Source organism: Scyliorhinus torazame, chromosome 18 (assembly GCF_047496885.1).
Source record: "Scyliorhinus torazame isolate Kashiwa2021f chromosome 18, sScyTor2.1, whole genome shotgun sequence".
In the NCBI taxonomy this organism is placed as follows: Eukaryota; Metazoa; Chordata; class Chondrichthyes; order Carcharhiniformes; family Scyliorhinidae; genus Scyliorhinus; species Scyliorhinus torazame.
In genome coordinates, this window is record NC_092724.1 from 55060776 (window position 1) to 55083884 (window position 23109).

Below are 23109 nucleotides of genomic sequence, written 5' to 3' on the forward strand. Positions count from 1 at the left end.
AAATCGGCATGACCAATGCCTTTAGTTACTGAGGGGGAATTTCCTGAGCAAACTATTTGAAGGTTGAGGAATCTACTTTCGATTCCTCTTTCTGTATCTTTCCTGTTGTGGAATGTTGCCATTGGGCACAAATCAGAATGACAAACAAAATGGCCGGTGATGTCACATGACTGAGAGTTCAGCGTGTGCCTGTATTTCTGGAATTCGCAATCTTGCCCCCGCACCAACACACATTTAAGATGAGAAACTAACTAATAAATTTTTGTGCCTCTCAATGTGCTGTGATGGGTCTCAGACTGGTCACTGAACACTTGTGCTACGAATGTGCTTTCTGTGGACTCATTTTGTTACTGTGCTGGATCTTTCAAATGCTGCCAACTCTTATTTTCTTGCTTGTTGTTACCTTTCTGTGTCCCGCCCTCAGTTCGGCGCGTTCCACCTAGGTTCTCCATCAGCCCTCCGCTCAGTCAAGAGATTGTGCCCGGCGGGAGTGTGAACATTACCTGCGTTGCCGTGGGCTCCCCAATGCCCTACGTGAAGTGGATGCTTGGAACTGAAGATTTGACGCCAGAGGATGACATGCCTGTTGGCCGGAACGTTCTGGAGCTTAACAGCATCCGGGAGTCTGCTAATTACACATGCGTGGCGATGTCCAGCCTTGGGGTGATCGAGACAGTGTCGCAGATTATTGTTAAAGGTAATCAAAATAAATATAAAACCTCTCACAATGTCAGGACACCCCACAGCACTTTACAACCATTTCAGTACTTTGGAAGTATAGTTAATTGTTATAATGAAGGAAGTATTTTGCAGTCAATTTGTGTACAGCAAGTTTGCGATAATTGGTGGGATTCCCCAGCCACGTGTTTCTCTGTGGCGTGCCGTTTGCTGGCGGCGGGATTCTCTCTTCCCGCCGCTTATCAATGGGATTTCCATTGAAGCCACCCCACGTCACCGGGAAACCCGAGAGCTGCCGGTGGGAAAAGAGAATCCCAATGGCTGGAGAATTCCGGCCAATCTCTTTTAGTGATGTTGGTTGGAGGATTAACATTGACCATGGATAACTCCCCTTCTCTTTGAAATAGTGCCGTGGGATACATCCACCTGAGAGGGCAGATGGGGCCTTGGGTTGCTGTCTTACCTGAAAGGCGACACCCCCAGCTATCCAGCAGTCCCTCACGATTGCATCAGTGTGCCAGTTTAAATTAGATGCCTAACTCTCTGGATGGGGACCTGAACCCACATTCTCTGACTCAGAAGTGGGAGTGCTACCGACTGACCATAACTGTATGGTTGCAGTATCCAGATAACCTGCAATAAAGTTACTTTTTATTAATTGCATGGGTTCAAAGGTCATGCAGATGATAGAAATTTTATGTTGCAGGCAGGTAAGAGTCCGAACACGTCGGTTTGCAACACTTTTTCAATTGTGTTTTAAGTATCCATGTCTAACTATTGATATTTTCAGCCCTCCCAAAGCCTCCTGGGACTCCGATAGTTGTGGAGACAACCGCCACCAGTGTGACTTTAACATGGGATTCCGGCAATCCTGATCACATCAACTACTACATCATTGAGTACAGGCCCAAAAACACAGACGTTCTCTACCAGACCATAGATGGCATCCAGACCCTACGTTACAGCATTGGCGGGTTGAGCCCCTACTCTGATTATGAGTTCAGAATTTCTGCGGTCAACTCCATTGGTCAAGGTCAACCCAGTGAGACGGTGGAGACGAGGACTGGAGAGCAAGTTCCCTCGAGCTCTCCCAGGAGCGTCCAGGCGCGGATGTTGAGCGCGACCACAATGCTGATTCAATGGGAGGAGCCTGAAGAGCCAAACGGCCAAATCCGTGGTTACCGCGTCTACTACACAATGGAACCGCAGCAGCCTGTGAGCAACTGGCAGAAACACAACCTGGATGATAGCCTCCTAACGACCGTCGCCAACTTGATACCACAGACGACCTACAGTGTCAAGGTTTTGGCTTTCACCTCTGTTGGGGATGGGCCACTGTCAGCTGAAATTCAGGTCAAAACCCAGCAGGGAGGTGAGTGAATTTGTTGACTCGTTGCACAATATCCACGAGGTTGTTTCACTCTGAGGCAGACGGTTCATGAAAGAGAAAACTGAAGGTCTGAGGTATCTCTTTCATAAAGTCCGTCGTCCCCAGCCAATTTATACTAATTCCCGCATTGACACCAAATTCAAAGCGAATGTTTTCCACTTCCTGTTGTCGGTCGCTGCCTCCTGATAAACTGAGCTAGGAAGATTCATAGATTTAAATGAGATTGAGGCCCATATGACAAAGATAGGACATCGGGAAGAAGTTAACTGAGACATGGAGCTATAGGGTGTGACCTTCCAGCTGCATGCTGCCGGAATCGGAGTGGGACACGGCTGGTAAACGCCGGGAGCAGCCTCCCCGGGATTCCCAATGCCAGCAATGCCTCCGGCATTGATCTAACCGGCTCCTGGCATTTATTGGCCCCCACAAGGAGACCCCCAACTGCGGGCCATATGGCACTGGTCCACATAAACACGGACCATGCGGAATGGCACCTGGGGGTGGGGGGTCTCCCAGGCCATTGGAATTCCCCGGGTAGTCAGGGACAGGACACGTTTGTACTCTGGCTCTCCCCCTGGCTCCTTGACACTGCCAAGATGCCTGGGTGGCACTTCCAGGCTAGCAGGAGCATTGCCAAGATGGCAGTGCCAGGATGTCTGACTGCCAGGATGGCAGTGCCAAGGGTCAGGCCCTGAGGGGGCGCATGCCTATGAAAGGAGTATGGGGGGGTTGAAGGTAGAAGGGGCCTCCTGAATGTTGGGCAGGTGAAGGGTGGGGTCCTGAAAGGGAGGCCCCTAGGGGGGCATGGGAAGGTCTGAAGGGATTGGGCCCCCAGCGACCCCATATTGGGGTGTACTCACTTTGTGGGGCTGTGTGTGGGGGTGACATTATCCGTGTGTGGGGAAGCTCAAGCTCACTTAGAGATCAGGGCACCCTTTCAAAATAGTGGCATGATCTCTGAGGAGCCGGTTGGCACCAGCAGTGCCAGGGTGCCACCCTGCCCAGAGGGCAAGCACCTCGGGGCCTCCAATTCCCTGAGAGACCTCCGTGTGTGCCATTCTGTGTGGTCCCCGTTTGTAGAGACCAGTAACCGAACAGCGCTTGCCCAAGGCCTCCGAGGTGAAGGGATTAGATCCCAATGCCTCAGATAGATCAGGGGAGTGCATATTAGAGTGAGATGAGCTGTCTCACTCTAATATGTAGATTTGCAAAATAGTGTTCCCACCCCGATGGACGGTATTAAGATCGCAATGTCTCGCGAGATCACGTTAGACCTCGCAAGGCGTGGCAAGCCCGGCATCAACTGGCTGCGCCGCTCCGCCTTTCAGCCAAAATACGGCCGGTAGATTGTGCCGTAAGTGTGGGCTAGCCTGGAGAGAAACTCCCTAGGACCCGGGAAAGTGACTAACCGTGGATAGATAGCAGTGGGAAACTTGCCAACAGAGCTGGGGAGAAACCCCCAGCCAAACCCGCCTGAAATGTCATTGAGGGTGTCATCTACCGGCAGTTCACACCGGCGGACAGGTTTCCTGGCAATGGGCGGTACAGTCACCGGGAAATCCTGTTGACAATGGTGGTGTCGGTAACTCCAGCCGACAAGCTGCCTCCACCGCAGAAAAATGGGCAGGGTGTTGGTCGGTAAATCCTGCACGTAGAAACCTTTCCATTAAATCGCGCCCATAGAGTGCAAATCGATTGAGTCGGTCTTGGAATTAGCATTGTGCGGTGATGATTCTTTAAGGAAGAAAATCTCAGTCAAAGAACAGTCTCTTTCCCTTGCCCCATATTAACACACTTCTTTTAATGTTGATGCATTCGTTGCTCATGCCACTGTCTGGTTTCTAACCGAAATGTTTAACAAAGCTATTTTTTTTTATTCCAACTTGTTTCCTCACTCTGTCCCAAAAATGAGAGACGCTGCTGTGGAGTAGGGTGGCTTCCATGTCAACAACAACATCATTTTGCCCATTACGCGGTGGCACAGTGGTTAGCACTGCTGCCTCACAACACCAGTGACCCAGGTTCAATTCCGGCCTCGGGTGACCAGCTGTGCAGAGTTTGCACTTTCTCCCCGTGTCTGTGGGTTTCTTCCGGGTGCTCCAGTTTCCTTCCACAGTCCAATGATGTGCAGGTTCGGCGGATTAGCCATGCTAACTTGCCCCTTGGTATCCAACAGTTAGGTGGGGTTACGGGGTAGGATGGGGGAGTGGGCCTAGGTAGGATGCTCTTTCAAAAGGGTTGGTGCAGACCCGATGGGCTGAATAACCTTCTCCTGCACTGGGGATTCTACAGATCCTTGGAAGACCTCATGTTTCAGAGGCCGATACGGAGAGCACCCATTGGCAAACTTGAACTAGGGAGATGGTATGGTAGATATGCCGAGACTTTCCTTGCGTATTTGTGAGATTTTTCAACAGGCTTGTCTCTCCAGAAGTTAGATTAAGGTTACACACAGCTGACCCAATGGCTTATTAAGTTTATCCCGTCAGAAGCTGCACAATATAGATCAAGAAGACAGATTCCATCCTTGGTCTGTGCTTCTGGGAATGTACAAGAGCGCTGGGTTCGGGAGCAACCGCATGAAAGATTTAATGAATTCAGTTGGACAAGAGGGGGAAACGATTGAAACAAACATGTTAAATTATTAAAATACATTCAAATATAAATTCCTTGGGATGTACAATTGCAGCAGGAATTGGAAGAGTTGCAGTCTGGTTCCAGTGTATCTGGGACTATAAGCAGCGCCACTTTGGAACAACCAGTTTCTCTCAAGTCAGCAACATTTATGGGGCGGGATTCTCCGACCCCCCCACCGGGGATTTGGCGGGGGCGGGAATCGCGCGTCGCCGGCCGCTGGCAGCGCCCCCCCCCCCGGCGATTCTCCAGCCTGCGATGGGCCGAGTGGCCGCCTGTTTTCTGCCGGTCCCGCCGGCGTAAATTAGAGTAGGTCCTTACTGGTGGGACCTGGCGATGCGGGCGGCCCCGGGTGGGCACGGGGGGATCTGGCCCCGGGAGGTGCCCCCACGGTGGCCTGGCCCGCGATCGGGGCCCAGTGATCCACGGGCGGGCCTGTGCCGTGGGGGCACTCTATTCCTCTGCATCGGCTGCTGTTCCTCCGCCATGGCCGACGCGGAGATGACACCCCCCACCCCCCTTGCGCATGTGTTGGGATGACACCAGCACACTCTGGCGCTCCCGCGCATGCGTCAACTCACGCCGGCTGGCGGAGGCCCTTCGCCGCCGGTTGGCGTGGCGCCAAGCCCCTGCCCCACCGGCCGGCACGGCGCAAACCACTCCGGGGCCAGCCTAGCCTCTGAAGGTGCTGAGGATTCCGCACCTTTGGGGCGGCCCAACACTGGAGTGGTTCACACCACACTTCGGCGCCGGTACCCCCACCCCGTCAGGTAGGGGAGAATCCCGCCCATGATATCATCTACGGTGGCTGACTCCTGGCTCCTTTTTACTTCAAAAACGTTATAACCAGACAAAAAAGGGAATGATGCCACATGATAAACCAAACACAGCAAAGATTGAGAGCTCCAGAAAGACCATGGATGAAAAGATGCTGTTGCCTCCATGGTGAGGAACATGACTTATCTTCATCAGATACAGCGTTGAGACTGATTTAATGGCCTTGTCTGGCCTATCATATAATAATGAAGACGTTGTTGTCAGTGTTTTAAAAAAAAAACACCGACCCAAATTTTCCAGCCAATGGAATTCTCTTTTCCCGCCAGCAGTGCACCCCCGCCCTCTGGTTTCCCGACAGCATGGAATTGCTTCAATGGGAAATCTCATTGGCAAGCGGGGGTAGTAGAGAATCCCGCCGCCAGTGAATGGTGTGTCACCGAGAAACATATGGCTGGGGGAAAAGAGAATCTCGTCCATATTATAGGATGGTGACTATAGAATTTGACTTTATTACACCCGTGTGCACAGTGATATCTGGATAATTTTTTTTTCAGGGGCAATTTAGCATGGCCAATCCTGCACATCTTTGGGTTGTGGGGGTGAGACCCATGCAGACACGGGGAGAATGTGCAAACTCCACACGGACAGTGACCCGGGGCCAGGATTGAACCAGGGTCCTGTGTGCCGTGAGGCAGCAGTGCTAACCACTACGCCACCGTGCCGCCCACTGGTATCTGCATAAATGCCCTTCCCTTGAACCATTTAACATTTGGACTATTTCACCGGGTGTGTCATGTCAACTGGATCTGACCTGCACTGTGGTGCATTAAGTCTGAAAGTCAGTTTAGGATGCTGCCTGTTATCTGGCAGCCATTTCTTGAGAAGAAATCAATATGGCAACAAACTGCTGCTACAAATCACTGTCTCATCACAAAGGCAGCAATGGCAGGAGTAATAGAAGTGCCTTGTATTAGAGAGAGAGAGATTTAAAAAAACCTTGTTGAAAATTCCATCTACATTATTTCGAAAAGTAGGCTTTCGGTGGAGAGTGAGCTTTGTCAATTGTTGCCAATCTGGATGGTGGTATCCCGGATTGGACTTCCATGTTGGTGGCTCTGTGAAAAAGTGCACTCCCCAAAATAGTATTTCAGAACCTACAGACCAGGAGGGGGTAGATTATTGGAGGCATGACGGCAGTGACAGGGCATGCAAGAATTGCCGCAAAAATCCAGGGCTGGAGAAGGAGAGAAATCGGCAGTCGTTCCCTCTCCTGATTGCTATCAATTGACCTTTGCGGGAAAGTATGTTCCTCAGGTAAGATAGAATAAAATCCATGATAAAATCAGGGAGTCCAATTCTCTGGTGGCCATGTGAGCAGGGACTTTGCTAGTGAGCAGGGGCTTGCTTAGGGGGGCGGTGGATGGGGCTGTTGGGTAGCTTTCAATTGCAAGTTTTGTTTGTTTTATCTTGTGAGCCATAACATTATTGTCTCTCAGCTGGCTAACTCATGGACTTGCAGTACCACTCAAGTCACAACAGCCAACACTCCCAAGCTCAGTCTCCCACAGGTTGTCCTGCAAATAAGGACAAGAAGGTATTCCTTAAGGGAGGTAGCACAAAGCAGTCAAAATACAATCCTTAAAGTACAGGACACTTGGCTACCCTGGGTGAAACGGTTCTCTTGCATGGTGAGGGCTGCTACCATGACTCATTAACTTCAGGAGAGCAAGTTAAGGGATAGGCAGGAAGGTGTAAAATTTAAACCTGGGATTGAATCAGCGATTGGCCTGGTATGAGGTGGCGAGGAAGGCTGAGACAATCGCAGAAGTGATTTAATCGCCTCGATATTCATGCACCTCAACATCCATTAGCAGACTGAATTGCTGCCCATTTCTTCTCATTAGTTTGGATGCACATGATTTAATACCTGTAATAAAAGGGTGACCTGGAAGCCAAGAACGCCAAACCATTTCGTAAATCCCAACATCAGTGCATTCCACATAGGATTGCACTAAATTTATGTAACTTGCACTTTACAAATTGGATGCAGCAGTCGATGCCGATTCTACCCACAGGTCTGATTCATGGTGAGTATTTTCTACATAAAATATCTGCTCCTGGGCAGTGTCTGACCAACCCTTGTAGACAAATGATCAGAGAAGAGACAAGAGACAGTGTCTGAGTACTGCTTTCTAACATTCTTCTGACAGTCCAGATGTATCCATTTCTCTTTCAAGCTTCAAGTGAAGTTTGTGAAGTGGTGGACTTGCGGCAGTTTGGGATCTGGGTGGTTTGAAAAATCGAAGCCACTGAATCAAACGCAAAAGTACATATTTTTCTTGTTTGGAACTGACATTAAGCCAGAAGCGCCTGTCTTTTGTTGGCTGAATCCAATATTTTGGTCTCTTCTTTCAGTTCCTGGGCAACCAATAAACTTCAACGCCACCCCTAAATCTGAGACTAGTATTGAGTTGCTGTGGCGTGCACCCAGAGAGGAGAAAATCATCAGCTATGAGCTGTACTATCGCGATGAGGAACTGGGAAAGGAGGTGAGAAAATGAAACACTTCGACAGCAGGGTGAAGCATTAAATTTGTCCAATTTGTAGCTGGATTGCATACAATAAGAAGTCACATAAAAGGTTATTGCACAAGATGGGACCGGGCCTAAAATATTATTGTGGTTAGAGGATAGATTAAAGGACAAAAACTGAGGAGGAATAAATGGGTCATTTTCAGGATGGTAGGCTGTTAATAGTGAGTGCTGTAAGCATTGGTGGCGGATCTCCACTATCTACAAATAATATCAATGACTTAGATGAAGGTATTGAGTGCAATGTATCCAAGTTTGTTAAATGATGCAAAGCCAGGTGAGAAAGTAAGCTGTGAGGAGGACACAAAGGGCTGAATTTCCATTCCCAAGTTCCAATCCCACCTTTGAGAAGGGAGTGTTAGTCAGGAACCCACAAAAGTCAGCGTCGGGACCCAGAGGACAATTTTCAAGGAGGCAGCCAACCAAGCAGACCAATGGAAAACACTCCAGAACTGAAATATAGGGGGCAATTCTCCCAAAGGGAACAAACTTCCCTAGCGAGCGCATTTAGCTACGTGTTTACCGGCACTCGCATGTCGAGAAACACATGGCTATTCAACACAAGTCGCATTGAATAAGGGGCCTGAGAGATCAGGACGCCATTTAAAAATGGCGTCCCAATCTCCGAGGCCCCCAAAATGAACCCCAACCTCCCTCCCCCTCTCCACCCAAATGCTGTATAGGAGGGTCCCTGGCCCACCCTGCCCCACCCCACATTAGGCAACACCAGGCTGATCGTGCATGTGCAGAAAATGCCAGCTTGGCACTTTGGCATTGCCATCCTGGTAGTGCCCATAACATCTAGCAGTGCCACCTGATAATCTTGGCAGTGCCAGGCTGGCACCCAGGTGACACTAGCAGTGCCAGGGCACCACCCAGCCCAAAGAGCATACAGCTGGGGGCCTCCAATCCTCTTGGAGATCCCCATGAGTGCAGTTCCATCTGGTCTCCATTTGTGGGGACCAATGCTAATTGGCTCTCACCCAAGGTCTCTGAGGTGAAGGGGTTGAATCCCAAAGCCTCAGGTACCTCGTGAATTTGCACAGTAAATTGAGGCTTACTGCCACGCTTTAATATGCAGATTTGCCAAAAAGTAATCGCACCCATTGAATCTCGCGAGGCATTCCGGGAGCGGTGTCTCCTGGCTTTCAACAGCCACACAGTGCCGCGGTGAGCGGCTTTCCGGGTGCAGCGTGTCCGTTGGATCGCGCCCATAGGCCGTCCTACCATCAGAGTTGGGAGCTGCAGATGCATGTCGGAGAATGAAGATAGAGGGGTCCTCTGAAGAAATTTGTCAAAGACTGAAAATGAAAAGGGGTCGCAGCTGCTGGACTGTCATTCCAGAGGAGAAACCATGTTAAGGAAGGCCTGTGACTGCAGCTGTGCCCCTCTGGTAGTCGCAGAGTGGGTTAGATTCAATGAGGCATTGATGGCCTCCTTGCTTGATCAGGGACTGACTGCAATTCATCAACCAGGCTTCAGGCTCAGTGGGGTCCCACTGTCCATCTGCAAAATTCCAGACGGCTTGTGTCAAATGCCCACAATGGGCAACTTAATTGGCCTAATTGGCTACCTACTGGTGGCGGGCAGGTACTTGCGACTTCCCTGCCCTGATGCAGCCTCAATAGTAATCGCCTGAAGGCGGGACCATAGCAGCACACCCACATGCCAACTGGTGGTTAGAAATTACAGGCTCCTCCATCTCAGGTCCCACCTCTGCTTCTATCACAGTATTGTTACGGCACAGAAGGAGGCCATTCGGCCCATTGTGTCTGCACCGGTTCTCCAAATGAGCATTATGACTTAGTGCCATTCACCTGCCTTTTCCCCGTACCCCTGCACATTGTTTCTATTCAGATAATCATCTAATGCCCTCTTAATTGTTTCAATTGAACTGCCTTTACCACACTTCCAGGCAGCAGTATGTTCCAGACCTGAACCACACGCTGTGTGAAAAAACTTTTCTCAGATCGTATTTGCTTCTTTAATAAATCACTTTAAGTCTGTTTCCTCTTGTTCTTGATCCTTATAGAAGCAGGAGCAGTTTACCCCTATCTACTCTGACCAGTCCCCTCATGGCTTTGAACACCTCTATCAAATCTCCTCTCAGATGCTTTCTCTCCAAGGAAGATAGTCCCAACCTCTCCAAACTGTCCTCATAACTGGAGTTTCTCATCCCTGGAACCATTCTTGTAAACCTCTTCTGCACTCTCTCCAATGTGTTCACTTCCTTCCTATAGTGTGGTGTCCAGACTATACACAATATTCCAGCTGAGATCTAACTAGTGTCTTGGATAAGTTCAGTATAACCTTCTTGCCCTTATTAATAAAGCCCAGAATTCAGTATGCTCTACTGCAGCTCTCCACCTGTCCCTCTGCTCCTGCACCCCTTAAGAATTTTACCCCTTATTTTATATTGTCTCTCCATGTTCTTCCTTCCACAATGCATCACCTCACACTTCTCCGCATTGAACTTCATCCACCATTTATCTGCCCACTCCACCAACTTGTCCATGTCCTTTTGAAGTTCTGCGCTGTCTTCCTCACAATTGTGCGATGCTTCCAAGTTTTGGACCGTCTGCAAACTTTGAAAATGTCCCCAGGACAACAAGATTTAATATATATCATAAAAAACAAGGATCCTAATTACAACCCCTGAGGAACAACACTACAAACCTGCCTCCAACCCAAAAAATATCCATTGAGCATCGCACCCTGCTTCCTGTTATTCAGCCAATTTTGTATCCACATTGCCACTGTCCCTTTTATTCCGTAAGCGATAACTTTCTCATTGAAAATTCAGCCCAAATGTCTGCAAAGAGATGTAGATCGATTAAGGGATTGGGTGCAAAGGTGGCAGATGGTGTATAATGTGGGGAAGCGTGAGATTGTTCACTTTGGTTGGAAGAATAGGGAAACAGAATATCTTTTAAATGGCCAGAGTCTATTAAATGTTGAGGTTCAAAGGGATTTGGGTGTCCTCCACAAAATGCAGTAAATTAACATGCAGGTGCAATAAGTAATTAGGAATTGATGCAAGGAGGTTAAAGTACTGGAGTAAGGAAGTCTTGCTGCAATTGTCCAGAGGTTTGATGTACTGGGAGTACTGAATACAGTTTTAGTCTTCATACCTATGGAAAGATATACTTGTCTTAAATGGGGTGCAACAAACCTTTACTAAATTGATTCCAGGGATAAGAGGGTGGTCCTATGAGTAGAAGTTGAGTAGGTTGGGCCTATACTTTTAGGAGTTTAGTAGAATGGGAGGTGGGTTTATTGAAACATAAGATTCTGAGAGTGCTTAACATGGGATAATGTTTCCCCTAGCTGGAGAGTCAAGAACTAGTGGTCACAGTCTCGCAACAAGGCGTCAGCCATTTTGAGCTGAAATGACAAGAAATATCTACATCCAGAGGGTTATGAATCTTTGAAATTACCTACCTCAGAGTTGCTCATTCATTGAGTGTACTCAAGACTGCAGTTGTTAGATTTGTGGACCTTTATAGAATCAAGGAATATGAGGATCATACAGGAGAGTAGAATTGGGGAGGTTAAGCATCAACAATAATCTTATTAAATGGTAGTGCAGGCCCAAGGGACCTTATGGTCTAATCCTGCTTTTATTATTGATGTTGTTATTGGATCATTGTATTCATGGTCTTCGTAACAAGTCGAAACATTTCAACATTATTTCCCCCCCCCCCCCCCCCCAACCACTTGGTAATTTAAAAACCTCTATCTTGTCAATGATTTGCAGAATGGCTAACCAACAAAAGGCAACACCTAATTAACACAAGAGTCCAAATGTCTGTGTTCTGTGCTTGTCCTGACACCTGACTGTGGTGGTCAAAAAAGGAGAAAGAAATCCAGGCATTTCATCCTGCGTTCTGAGCTGGAGCCTAAAATTTGCAACTGCTTTCGAATCTGCAAAGCCTCCCTCACGGAGTTAAACTCTTTTGATATCTCTCGTGTGGAGTTAAGAGTTTCACAAGAACGCAGTTCCACTTTAGCAGCAGGCTATTGATGTGGAACATTTTTGTCCTTCCAAAACGTATAATATATCATAAGCATTTCCACAGGAAATCTGCTAATAATGTTACACCAACATGTATTTTGTCCATTACAGGAACTTTTTTTAAATTTGAGATTTGAGTGAAAACCACTTATTTGTAGTGTGCAGAGAGAGAAACTATGGAAAACCTTCTATACTGCAGAGAATATCTTGCTGTCGCGAGACTGAGAATGCCTGTTACCATTAATTGATCCATATTACCATATGGATCAATTACGGAAAGCCAATCTTAAAGGTGTATGCAGCTGCATTTTAGCAGCCGATTAATACACTGTGCGTCACTTTGTATAATGCTACTGCGAACCATACCACAAACAATTCACCTCTATCTAGATATGAGATGTTGTGTAAACTGGTATCAGTATAACATCAAGTGCATATAGATGTTTTTTCCACAGGAAGTGATAACGTTTCAGCCTAGCACGTCGTACAGTGTGACCGGGTTACGTCCGAACACTCTGTACTATTTCCGATTGGCCGGTCGCTCCGAGCATGGCCTTGGCGTCTTCACCTCCCAGATCTCTGCACGGACCCTCCAGGCCAGTAGGTTTCATTCCACGTTCACCTTTCAAATACTATCAGAGTAAAGGATGTTGGGATTCTATGTAAACTACAAGCCAAAAGTCCCTGTGAAAAATGCACTTATGCACATGGCAATTTAAAATGACCATCTGCCCACCCCTATTCAAACTAAGGAAATGTGGGTGGTCCCATCTGTCTGGGTTAGATTCAATGTCTCCCCATTCTGATGGCATAAAATTGAGACTACTTTAGCAGAATGGGTTTAGGCACTCAAACCAATTTATAGCGGGGACTGGTCCACGTAACGCAACAGTCCATTCATGGCACTGTTCTGATAACTTCATTCAAGTAGCCTGCAGGATTTGGAATTGTTGATTTGTGTTATTAATATGATGCAGCGGAAGCTTCACATTGAATTCAGTCAAAGTTGGATGTTGCCAGCTGGCATCCCTGACCCACATTGGCAGAAAAATTCTATCGCCACCACCCCCATCCCCACCCCAGCCCTGCGTTTTATTTTCTCCCAAACATTTTTTTTTTCTGAATATAATTGAGGCAAAATGGAAACCCAGGGTGGGTAAACCTGGTGGTTTCTATGAATTGTTTCACCAGCAGAACCCAGATGCATCACCCTCTGGAATTCCATTCCATCTTCCATTGTCAGTAATGGCAATGAATGCAGATTCCAATTCTTTATCTTGCATATCTCTGAGCAGTGTTGACTCACCAAAGACGCAGACATGTTAGCTGTGTAAACAAGGTGGCTAAGGCCAGTGACTCGCACAGGCTAACTCTGTGCCATAAAAACAGAAAATGCTGGCGTAACTCTGTGCGTTTTCCTGAACACCCTTCATTGCAATGCACCGTGTGGCATTTAGATTGCTCTGTCAGTGACTGCCAAAATAAATGCTGTTGCTTCCTTAATACTTCACGCAGACAGCAGTGCCACATCCCTTTCTCGTAGCTGCATCCCTGTTTAACCCATTCATGTGTCCATGGCAGAAAATTCAAATTACATTTTAACAGTAAATTTGATTTCTGAAAACAGCCACTGAAAGAATGTTCTCCTTTTCTAGGGTGTGCAGTCCCAGCAACCTCTGCTCTGTCAGTTTATGGAAACCCATTTTTGGTATGTGTTGGTTGGTGTTAGTAGCTGAGCAGCTTACAACACATACTGGGTTCTGGGTCAAGAAAAATGATTGTTTGTTGAGAATATCAGTTAGGGGTCATACCTTCTTACTGGTTTATTAGGGGACTTGATTACACATCACGTAAGACATTGAATTTAGGCAGTGCAGCGAGATGGGATTTGAATTGGATCTGATTCTAACTGGTGAAGGTTAATACATTAGTGTCAGTCCTGAAGTTGGAGATCGGTGGGCGAGTTTGTGAGAAATGGCGTGGTTTAGGTTTTCTATAAACGAAGGTTTTGGTTGCCTTTCATTGGGTTGGAGAGGGATGTAGAAGTGTTCCTTCATTTGGATATGGGTAGGAATGAGCCAGAAACATTTTAAGACTGAGTTTGCGGGAGGAAGGTATGGGAACAGCTCAAAGTTGGGGGTGGAAGATCAAGATATAAGAGGTGCCTCAGTTGGGTTATGGAAAAATGAAGGGATTCCTTGTCGGGAGGAAAGGAAGATGTGAAAGCTGTAAGATGCAAGAGAAACACAAAGCTTCCCCAGGTTAGTTGTGGTGGAGAGGGAGGTGATTGAAACTCCCTACAGAATTCAGGGGAAAGAAACAAGCACCTCCATTTGTTGGAAACCGGGAGATGTAAGAGAAACACAAAGCGGGGTTGAGGCAGGAAGATTCCCTGTTTGGGTTCATTTGGCAGGTGGCCTCAGTTAAGTAGGGTTAGGTTACATTGGAGTGAGTGAGATATGTGACGAACCTTTGACAGGGTCGCGATCAAGGGAACAACAATTGGTAGCTCTGTTTGGGTTTCTGTTACAGTGAGTGTGATGTGTAAGATACCAACAATTCACCTACATTAACGGTGTGGCTTACATCATATCACTAATTATTTTCTGGTAGAGTTTCTAATTAGCTGGCACCTATTAGTTGACGGATCACCAATACGTGCTTTGTAATACACTGGACAAGACAAAAGTAGAAAAAGGCAATTAATTGAGATTTAACCAATATTCATTTTTAGTTTAATGGATTCCAATGTATGTGAGATATTTTATGTTATAACTGGATAACAGAATCGACTAAACACATCCTGTTTCTACATTTCATTTTCTAGTTCACATAATTTCGCCCATCTCTCTTTACCCTATCCTCCCAATCACTTCATCCCATTACAGACCCTTGACGTACAAGAACAAAAGTCAGCATTCGACATTTAAGCTTCCCATAATTCTTTCCTAAATTCTACTGGTGCAGATTAACCTGGATTTCCGATGCTAGTTTTTACCAAGTCAGGTAGGTGCAACGACAGACATTGGAACAGAAGCAATCAGGGGTGACCTCAACTAACCAAAAATCGTTTGGACCACTTCAGAATTTCAAACTGTGGATCTTTTAATTAAACAATGATCCAGATTGTTCTTTCATGTGACTGCACACAACTCCAAGAACATCCCAGCCATAGAACGAGAAAATATGTTTCCTCTTACAAACAGGTTTAAAACTGTGTAGCCAACTCTTCTCTTCTCAACTCCCCCTCTTAAATAAACTAAAGAAAATGAAAAAAGCACACACCCGACATTCTGTAGGTTTTTTTTTCATATTTAACATCCAAAAAAAACACATTCTCAATAAAAACTGCAGGTTGTTTATCAGCACCAACATACATTCAAGCTCACTCTCCATTTATACAAAATGCACCACATTGTAGCAGAGGTCACAAGGGCTGAATCATAGAATCCCTACAGTGCAGAAAGAGGCCATTCGGCACATCGAGCCTGCACTGACCCTTTGAATGAGCACTCCACCCATGTCCACTCCCTTGTCCACCCAGCCATATCTCCGTAACCCCATAACCTAATGTTGAACCTAAATACTGCCACCCCAGTTGTGTCATTTTTAAATATATTCCAGCCCCTCAATTTCATTGGTTGGATAATATTTTCATGCAGGTTTCTTGGAAATGTAATTGCTTCAAAACATTCGCGCATTGCCCCAATGTTTTCTGTCTCCAAGATGGTACTGTGCAGAAAAGTTTCTTATTTTGCATGCTCAGAAGTTTCAAGCAAACCTAATATGATGTATATTGACTCATGGATATGAACTGAACTGTCCAGATTGTGACAATCTGCGGTTTAGTGAGTGCGTTTTTTTGCATTGGGTTAACTGGGATAGGAGCACTTCAATTAACTGGGTCCAGAAAGAGGAGAAATTCATTGGCATCCCTACTCTTCATCTCTGTCCAATAACTCCTAGTGACCATTGCCAATATTTTGATTCCTGTTTTTTAAATTAAAATAAATCTGATTGTGTTGCCATATGTCCTATCATGAACGGGGAAACAGTTGTTTGGTACACAGAGGATACTTGTGCTTTTTTTGGATTATTAAGACTTTTTGAATTCATATTCTGGCTAAGGGGACACTTTGTTTTTCCAGACATTCAAAATATTGCCTCACTCTTATTAGGCAAAGTGTATCCTCACCCTGCTATATGGCACAAACTGATTGGTTACTTAAAACTCTGTGTACACACACGCATGTACTGACCGGTAAAGAATATATTTATACATGGTCACACTCGCAACAAGAATAGACAATCTGAATTAAGAATTGATGAATTCAAGGGCCCTCGTGAAACATCGGACAAGTGTAAGGAATCCATTAAACTGAAAATAATATTTCTAACTGTAACACTTGCAGTATTGAAATGTAAAGATGCATTCAGGAGACCACCCTGTCCTTGATCAATTGTATAGACATTAGAAATTGACCTCTGAAAAGCAAGTGGAAGTGTGCATACTGAAAGGGCATTAGCGTTTTGACCTGGGAAGAGGTTGAGCTAGTTTCACCAGAGGTCACAGGAAGGTTTTGGACTTTCACACGTTAAATCAGTAGTACCAGGTGAGTACAGACTGAGACAGACCAGCCAGAAGGTGGTGGATGCCTGTCAAAATCACCACCTGATAGCCATCCTGGTTGAAGCAGATTTACAGGTGATACCCTATATTACAGGCTGCCGGGAGCCAGTTCCTAACCAAATACTCATCTTTCTCTAAGGCTACCTAGAGGCACTTAATGAAGAAGGGCTTTCCCCAAATCAAAAAGGTCTACACATAATTGTATCTTCAAATTAGTTGCTGGTTTTCCTTAAACAAAAAGAGGGGGAAATCTGGCGGTGCACTACTCCATGTCAAGTATCACAGCCACGCTTCCTATTTTTCATCCTTCCCCACTCCAAAATTAAATTAGAATGTAGGCAGTATATTCAAAATAATTCAAGCTTTACGTTATCCAGGTAACCAACGCTTTCCCCTCCAGCTAAAAAAGTTTCCGATTTGTCGTTATTGGGCCCTTCAAATAAGTGAAACATGTTTACGAGGTCATGTTTCCAATCTGATTGTCACCTGTCGATCTCTTTCACAAGGTTAAATGATTGGATATAAATTATCAAAATGTCATGCCAGCAGGTAAATGATGCAGAAAGAGCTTTATCTTTGCAAAATAGAGCAAAGGTGCTCCAAATGGGCTACTTTACTCAATAAGCTGGACTACAATTGTAAGACTACTAAAAACAGGCATCCTCTACTGTGGGTTAGTCTGTATTTTCAGGTTATTTTCTCATTCAGAGATGGTTAAAATCAGTAAGAGCTTCACCAGGCCCTGTTGAGTTTCTCCTGACGCTGATGGATGAATGAATAAATCACAGGGGTTGGCACTCTGCTCCCACATGGCCTATTCCACGACAGCAAAGTGAAAATTCTGTCTAAACTGCTGCACTTGTCAAGTGTCTTATATTGACAAATTCTAACCCATCAGGTACTCCTTGCTTTGTCTAACGAGTGATGCCACAAGACATCCATCAGATCCAATATGTTGATACTCTCAGATTGCAGTCGTGAAAATGCACTCTTTCTCTGCCCTCTTTCTGACCACAATATTTACCAACAATCACAAAAACTAAAAGAACGTCATACCATCAGAACGCAACACGTTTCTCAACATGAGCATCCTTATTTAGAAACTTTGACTGAATTGTAAAAATTGAGATATTCATTGATATGATTGGAGATCACGTCCAACTTGGAACTCCCTTGAGGCACTAAGCCAATGTCATTTAATGAATTAAAATTATATTCATTGCAATTGCCCCTTCTCCATGTTGATTGTTGTAAATTTGTACAAACCCATGTCTAAAATCTGGAATTATTTATTCCAATTATTATTCACTTAAACGCTTCTTAATTCACTTACAGAAGTAGGCCGTTATTGGCAGCTCCAAGATGTTAGTCAGTGCTTTTCTTAGCTTTCCACCACATATGTGGAGGCAGTGGCGTAGTGGTATTGTCACTGGACTAGTTAACCAGAGATCCTGGACAAGATCTGGGGACCCTGGTTCAAATCCCACCACAGCAGATGGTGAAATTTGAATTCAATAAAAAAGAAATCTAGAATTAAAAGTCGAATGATGACCATAAAACCATTGTCGATTGTTGTAAAAACCCATCTGATTCACTAATGTCGTTTAGGGGAAGAAATCTGCCATCCTTACCTGGTCTGGCCTACATGTGACAGCAATCTGGTTGACTCTCAAATGCCCTCAGAAATGGAGGGCATTTATCAAAATTTTGAAATCCATCACTTTGAACAAAGCAAATTTAAGTTTCGGACAATCTTTAATCTCGCAACCAACCCAATTAAATTTTGATCATTCCAAGATGCTTTGCCTGTCCCTTCCAAAAGGAATGGATTCTGGAATATTCCATGTGGGCTTTGTGGAAATTGCCGATCCCCAAGGTCTAGAAGTCTTGGTCTGCTTACTAATCTTTGGCCAATTATATGCTGGGAGAGAAAGGGTAGGTTAAAAAGGCAATCAGAGCATGCAAAGAAAGTCTTTAGTATAAGAGCTTGAAGGAATGTCAGGTACGTACCATGGAAAATACTTCAATTCGAACTGGGTTTTAATTTCTCTACGTGTTAAGTTATTCTTTTCTATGCATGAATCCAGGAGGTCCTGGAGTATTTTGTGTAGTTTATTTTTCTTGTTTTATTTTGTTTTTTCCTTCTTTTGATCTGGGAGTGAGTACATTACCCAGTTCTACCCACTTTATATATATATTCTATTTGCAAAATGTCTCACGCTCACTCTCAATCCAAACATTCACCACTAAGAATTGTATTTCAAGACACCTTTGCTCTGGGGTTCAATATATGAAAATGAACATGCTCGGATTACAAAGCCAATAGTGAGTTATTGCTGGGTTGTTCTGGAATTAATTTGAATTTCAATGCATTTAGTCTCTTCTCTCCACAACCTCAAGGATAAGACAAGGCATGTCTGACTGTGGGCTGCTCTGCATGCCAGCAAACTTTCCAGTTGACCTATGTTGGTATTTGATCCAGAATGGCCCAACTGAATACTAGCTGCTGGCTTCCAACTTCTATGGAGCAAGTGGTATTAAATTACCCAGTGGACCTATTATTGTTGTATAAATGAACAACACATTGAAACATTTACATCATCACCCGTCTTAGGCTCCTCTCCTGACACTCCGCTGGTTCCACACGTTATCCTGAGTTGGCAGTTTTTAATTTCAGGCAGAGGTCAGCAAGATAACAAAATCCTACCAGGGACTGTCGGAATTTGCTTCCCTACGCAGGTACATGGTTGGGTTCCCAGCGAGGGACGGAGCTAAAGATCGCTGCTCATTTTGATTTTTTTTTTCTCTTAATGAAGGGTCTAAGCTCAGGCACCGTCAAGGTTAAAAAGCATTTTAAGGTGAGATGAGGATAAAATAAATTAACCAGTGATAGTTTGGCCGTTAAATCCTGTACATCTAATCGGAGAAAAGATTGAGACAGGAGGTGTAAATAAGAGGAAAGGTAGGAAGTTCTGGCAAACTTATGACACCCGAGTGGGCCACAGCAGCATCTGTGAAAGGTGGCAGTGGTGTCATCGGACAATAGAAAGATGAAATTGCAGTGAGGTGAGAGGTTAATTGGTTCTTCTCCCTCAAGAGGAAAGTGCAAAGTTTTTTTTCGGTTAGTCTGATCAACCTCATCGAAAACTAGTGGATTGTACTACAGTGGATGCTGGTCTAGATTGAAGTGTTGTTGTCCCTTGGGGCTATAAGACAGAAAATCATTCTTAGACAAACGGCCCTTTAAAGTTCTGTTTTATTTGATTACCTTGTCTGAGGACTTTGCTATTACAACTACCATGTACTTAAATATCTCTGTGAATAGAAACTCAAAATTCTAAATTACTTTTGCCAGACCTGCTCAACCGCTTGAGCAAACACCATTGGTATATATTTCAATCATGTGTATTACTCTGATTTATTTTCCAGTAAGTAAAGTAAAGTTGTCATAGTCTCAGATGACCCCGTCGGTGCTTTCCACTTCGAGGTGGGAGAGCTGACTGATGTTGATTTAACCTGAAGGTCACCGCACCTCAGGCGAGGGGCAATGTTGAGAAGACAAGGCCTTCATGAATAAACTCAGCCAGTACGGGAATTGAACCCGCTCTGTTGGCCTCGCTCTGCATCATGAACCAGCCGTCCAGCCAACTGAGCTAAATCGTCCCCCGGTGACTTACTTTTCAGTAAGTCACTGGTCTATGGTCCACGATCATGGTGTACACCTCTCAAAAACTGGCACCAATTAAATTATTGGATCAGATCTCAATGTGTTGGTTACTCGGAAAGTACTGCACCATTGGCACTCAGCACACGGTCACGAGTGATTTGTGTCCCAGGTTCTCTCACAATGTCCGCCTTGACCAGCTTGTGTCTCTAGACTCTGCTCATGACTTGCCTGGCTATGGGTTGTTGACAGCATTAGGATCCTTTTGCTCCCTTCGAAAGCAATCTAACTGGCAGGTGGGGGGACTTTCCAGGCACACTTCAAACAAATGAAAGGGATCTGTGAAAATACTTCACTTTTGATAGAACTGGTGTTGGAACCATCTTTCTTCTCTCCCCCCCCCGCCCCCCCCCCCCCCCACCCCAAATTCTGTTGCTCAACCCCTGCCTCGTAGCTACCCTCCACAGGCCCCTGGGACAAAAACAAACAAGTGACAGCAACTTACAATATTAGTGAGAGATATATTTGCCTCTGTTGGAATAGCAGGCATACAAATATTCGGGGGGTGGGGGGGGGGGGTGGAGGAGAGTACAAGGCGGGGTACTGTTTTGTGTCTGTACCCAGATGCCCTGAATGATGCACAGAGAACAAGTATGAAAGGGTCAGATGGGTTGGAGCACCTACTTTAATACAAACGTCAGTCACCATTCCATAATTACTTTAGATAGAGGATAACCAGACCACTACCTTAACAGATGTGTGCGCATGCCTGCTCTGTCTTCCCATATTCACTGTGGTCAAAGCACCCAAGGCACCTGGGAGCAGACCCAGGAAAATCTCCACTGTTGGATTTACATAATCTTTTACATAAATTGTATATCAGCCATGAAGTACCAGGTGTCAATGAATATTCCTATTTCTGCTTTATCAGTAAATGAGTCCAGCAATTCAATGAGCTGAAGGTAAAAATAGCTCCTTCCTAACACGAAAGGTCAACTGTCCATCTCAGAGCTGCCTGTCAGTGCAGTCTGCCTGTCTCCACCACCCTCGGTGTTCTCTGCAGTATTACGTGTGGGAGGACTGTGTAGCATCCAAGTGTTTAATGAGAGCACTGGGTGGCTGGAAGAAGAGAAGGAAATGAACCGGTTTCAGTAATTTGCTTGCCTTCTGTTGGCCAAAGATAAAATAAAGTGGAGGCAGCAACTCTGCAGAGAGACCAAAGGTCCAGACAGTCCTGTTCTCCTGGTGCAGTGAGGTTGTGCAGAGGTGACTGTGTTTGGGGAAGGGTTCAAATTTTAATCTTTATTCTAGAAAAACAGAATCTGAAATCAATCCAAGAGCATCCCTTCTTCAATTCCTTACCTGAATAAGGTTATTTTAACATTTACTTTGATCATGCAAAAAAAAAAACCTGAATCCTTCTTTTAGACAGGATTGCTTTTGTTTAAACATCATACCAGGTTTTTTATTACTTTAGAGTCTTCTGTTGGTTTTTTTTGGTTTCGTCTCAGTTTCTTGGGACCATTTCCTTTCGTTTTTATCAGTTTTCTTTTTGCTTTATTGTTTTTTCACCCTCTTCCCTCCCATTGTTTTTTAACTCCTTCCTCTACCACACCTCCCTGCAATAGAACCATCATCCCCTCCTCAAAACGTAAAGTGCACCAGCCCCAGTTCCACCAGCATTCTGGTAAGTTGGTGGCCACCGCCGCCAGAGAGTCAAAATGGCGACCTGGCAAAGTACAGTATCAGGTACCAAACGGTGCAGGGAGAGGACAAGCAGCTCCATGAGGTGAACGACATTCCACCAACGACCACACAGATGCGGCTGGAGAGCTTGGCGAAATGGACGGAGTACCAGGTGTCGGTCGTCGCACACACGATGGTTGGACCAGGCCCGGAGAGCGCACCCATATTCGTTCGCACAGATGAAGATGGTAAGTTTGGGCAAATATTCTGTCTCCATTTCAATGTTTAACGTTAAGACCTAGAGGTCACTCAGTCCTCGGAGAGGTACCTAGCCTGGGATTGCTATTCAAACCCAGCAAGGTGCCAGCAGTATCAGTAGAAATGGTGTACTTGGCTTTTAAAGGAATTATTTCTACTGGGATTGCACATTGGAGAAAATCAATCTTGTTGCTCATTTATCTTTTCCTCTAATTAATTTGAATGATTCCCAATAACCTCACTGATTAGAGGACTCTCAGTTCACTTAGTCCTTCTGGATTGTCCAGAGACCTGTTCCAAAATTTCTGTTCCGTTTTCCTGGCGGGAAATATTCTTAATTTCATAATGAAATTGCCCCAGAAAGCGTATTTTCCCGATGTGGCTTTTTAGATATATGCATTCCTCATCATCTATAATAGGAGAAAAATGGCCTATAGAAGTGAGCATTTGGGCATCTCCCAGGGGTGTAGGAAAATTCCAGGGAGTGATTAATCTTTAAAACAACTTTTTTAACCACTGTTTTTGTCATTTGACCTTGTATCACCTTATGAGGCTCAAGTATTCAAATTTTGTGAAATGTCTTGGGGATGTTTTAGCATGTTAACAGCTCTTGATAACACAATTTGCTGTAATTGAAGGAATCACGTTACAATGCTTCAGAATGTCTTTTTTGTGCACCACACATTTGAAACATGTGGTATTCTCCCCCCCCCCCACCCCACCCAGGGTTCAGTTTTTTAGAACTGTTTTCTGGGGAGTAAGGATTCAATAAAGTAGGATGGAATG

The 23109-nt window shown here is 45.3% G+C and overlaps 1 protein-coding gene across 1 annotated transcript in view; it reads left to right on the plus strand.

The window, feature by feature from the left end:
• The window catches only part of LOC140395214 (receptor-type tyrosine-protein phosphatase delta-like), a 634165-nt gene that overhangs the window by 418386 nt on the left and 192670 nt on the right, over nucleotides 1-23109 (plus strand). Inside the window, exons 8-12 of the mRNA XM_072482754.1 lie at nucleotides 425-697; nucleotides 1469-2050; nucleotides 7895-8028; nucleotides 12541-12685; nucleotides 22008-22313. Of these exons, the coding sequence (XP_072338855.1) occupies nucleotides 425-697; nucleotides 1469-2050; nucleotides 7895-8028; nucleotides 12541-12685; nucleotides 22008-22313 (1440 nt within the window). The remainder of the gene's footprint in view (nucleotides 1-424; nucleotides 698-1468; nucleotides 2051-7894; nucleotides 8029-12540; nucleotides 12686-22007; nucleotides 22314-23109) is intronic.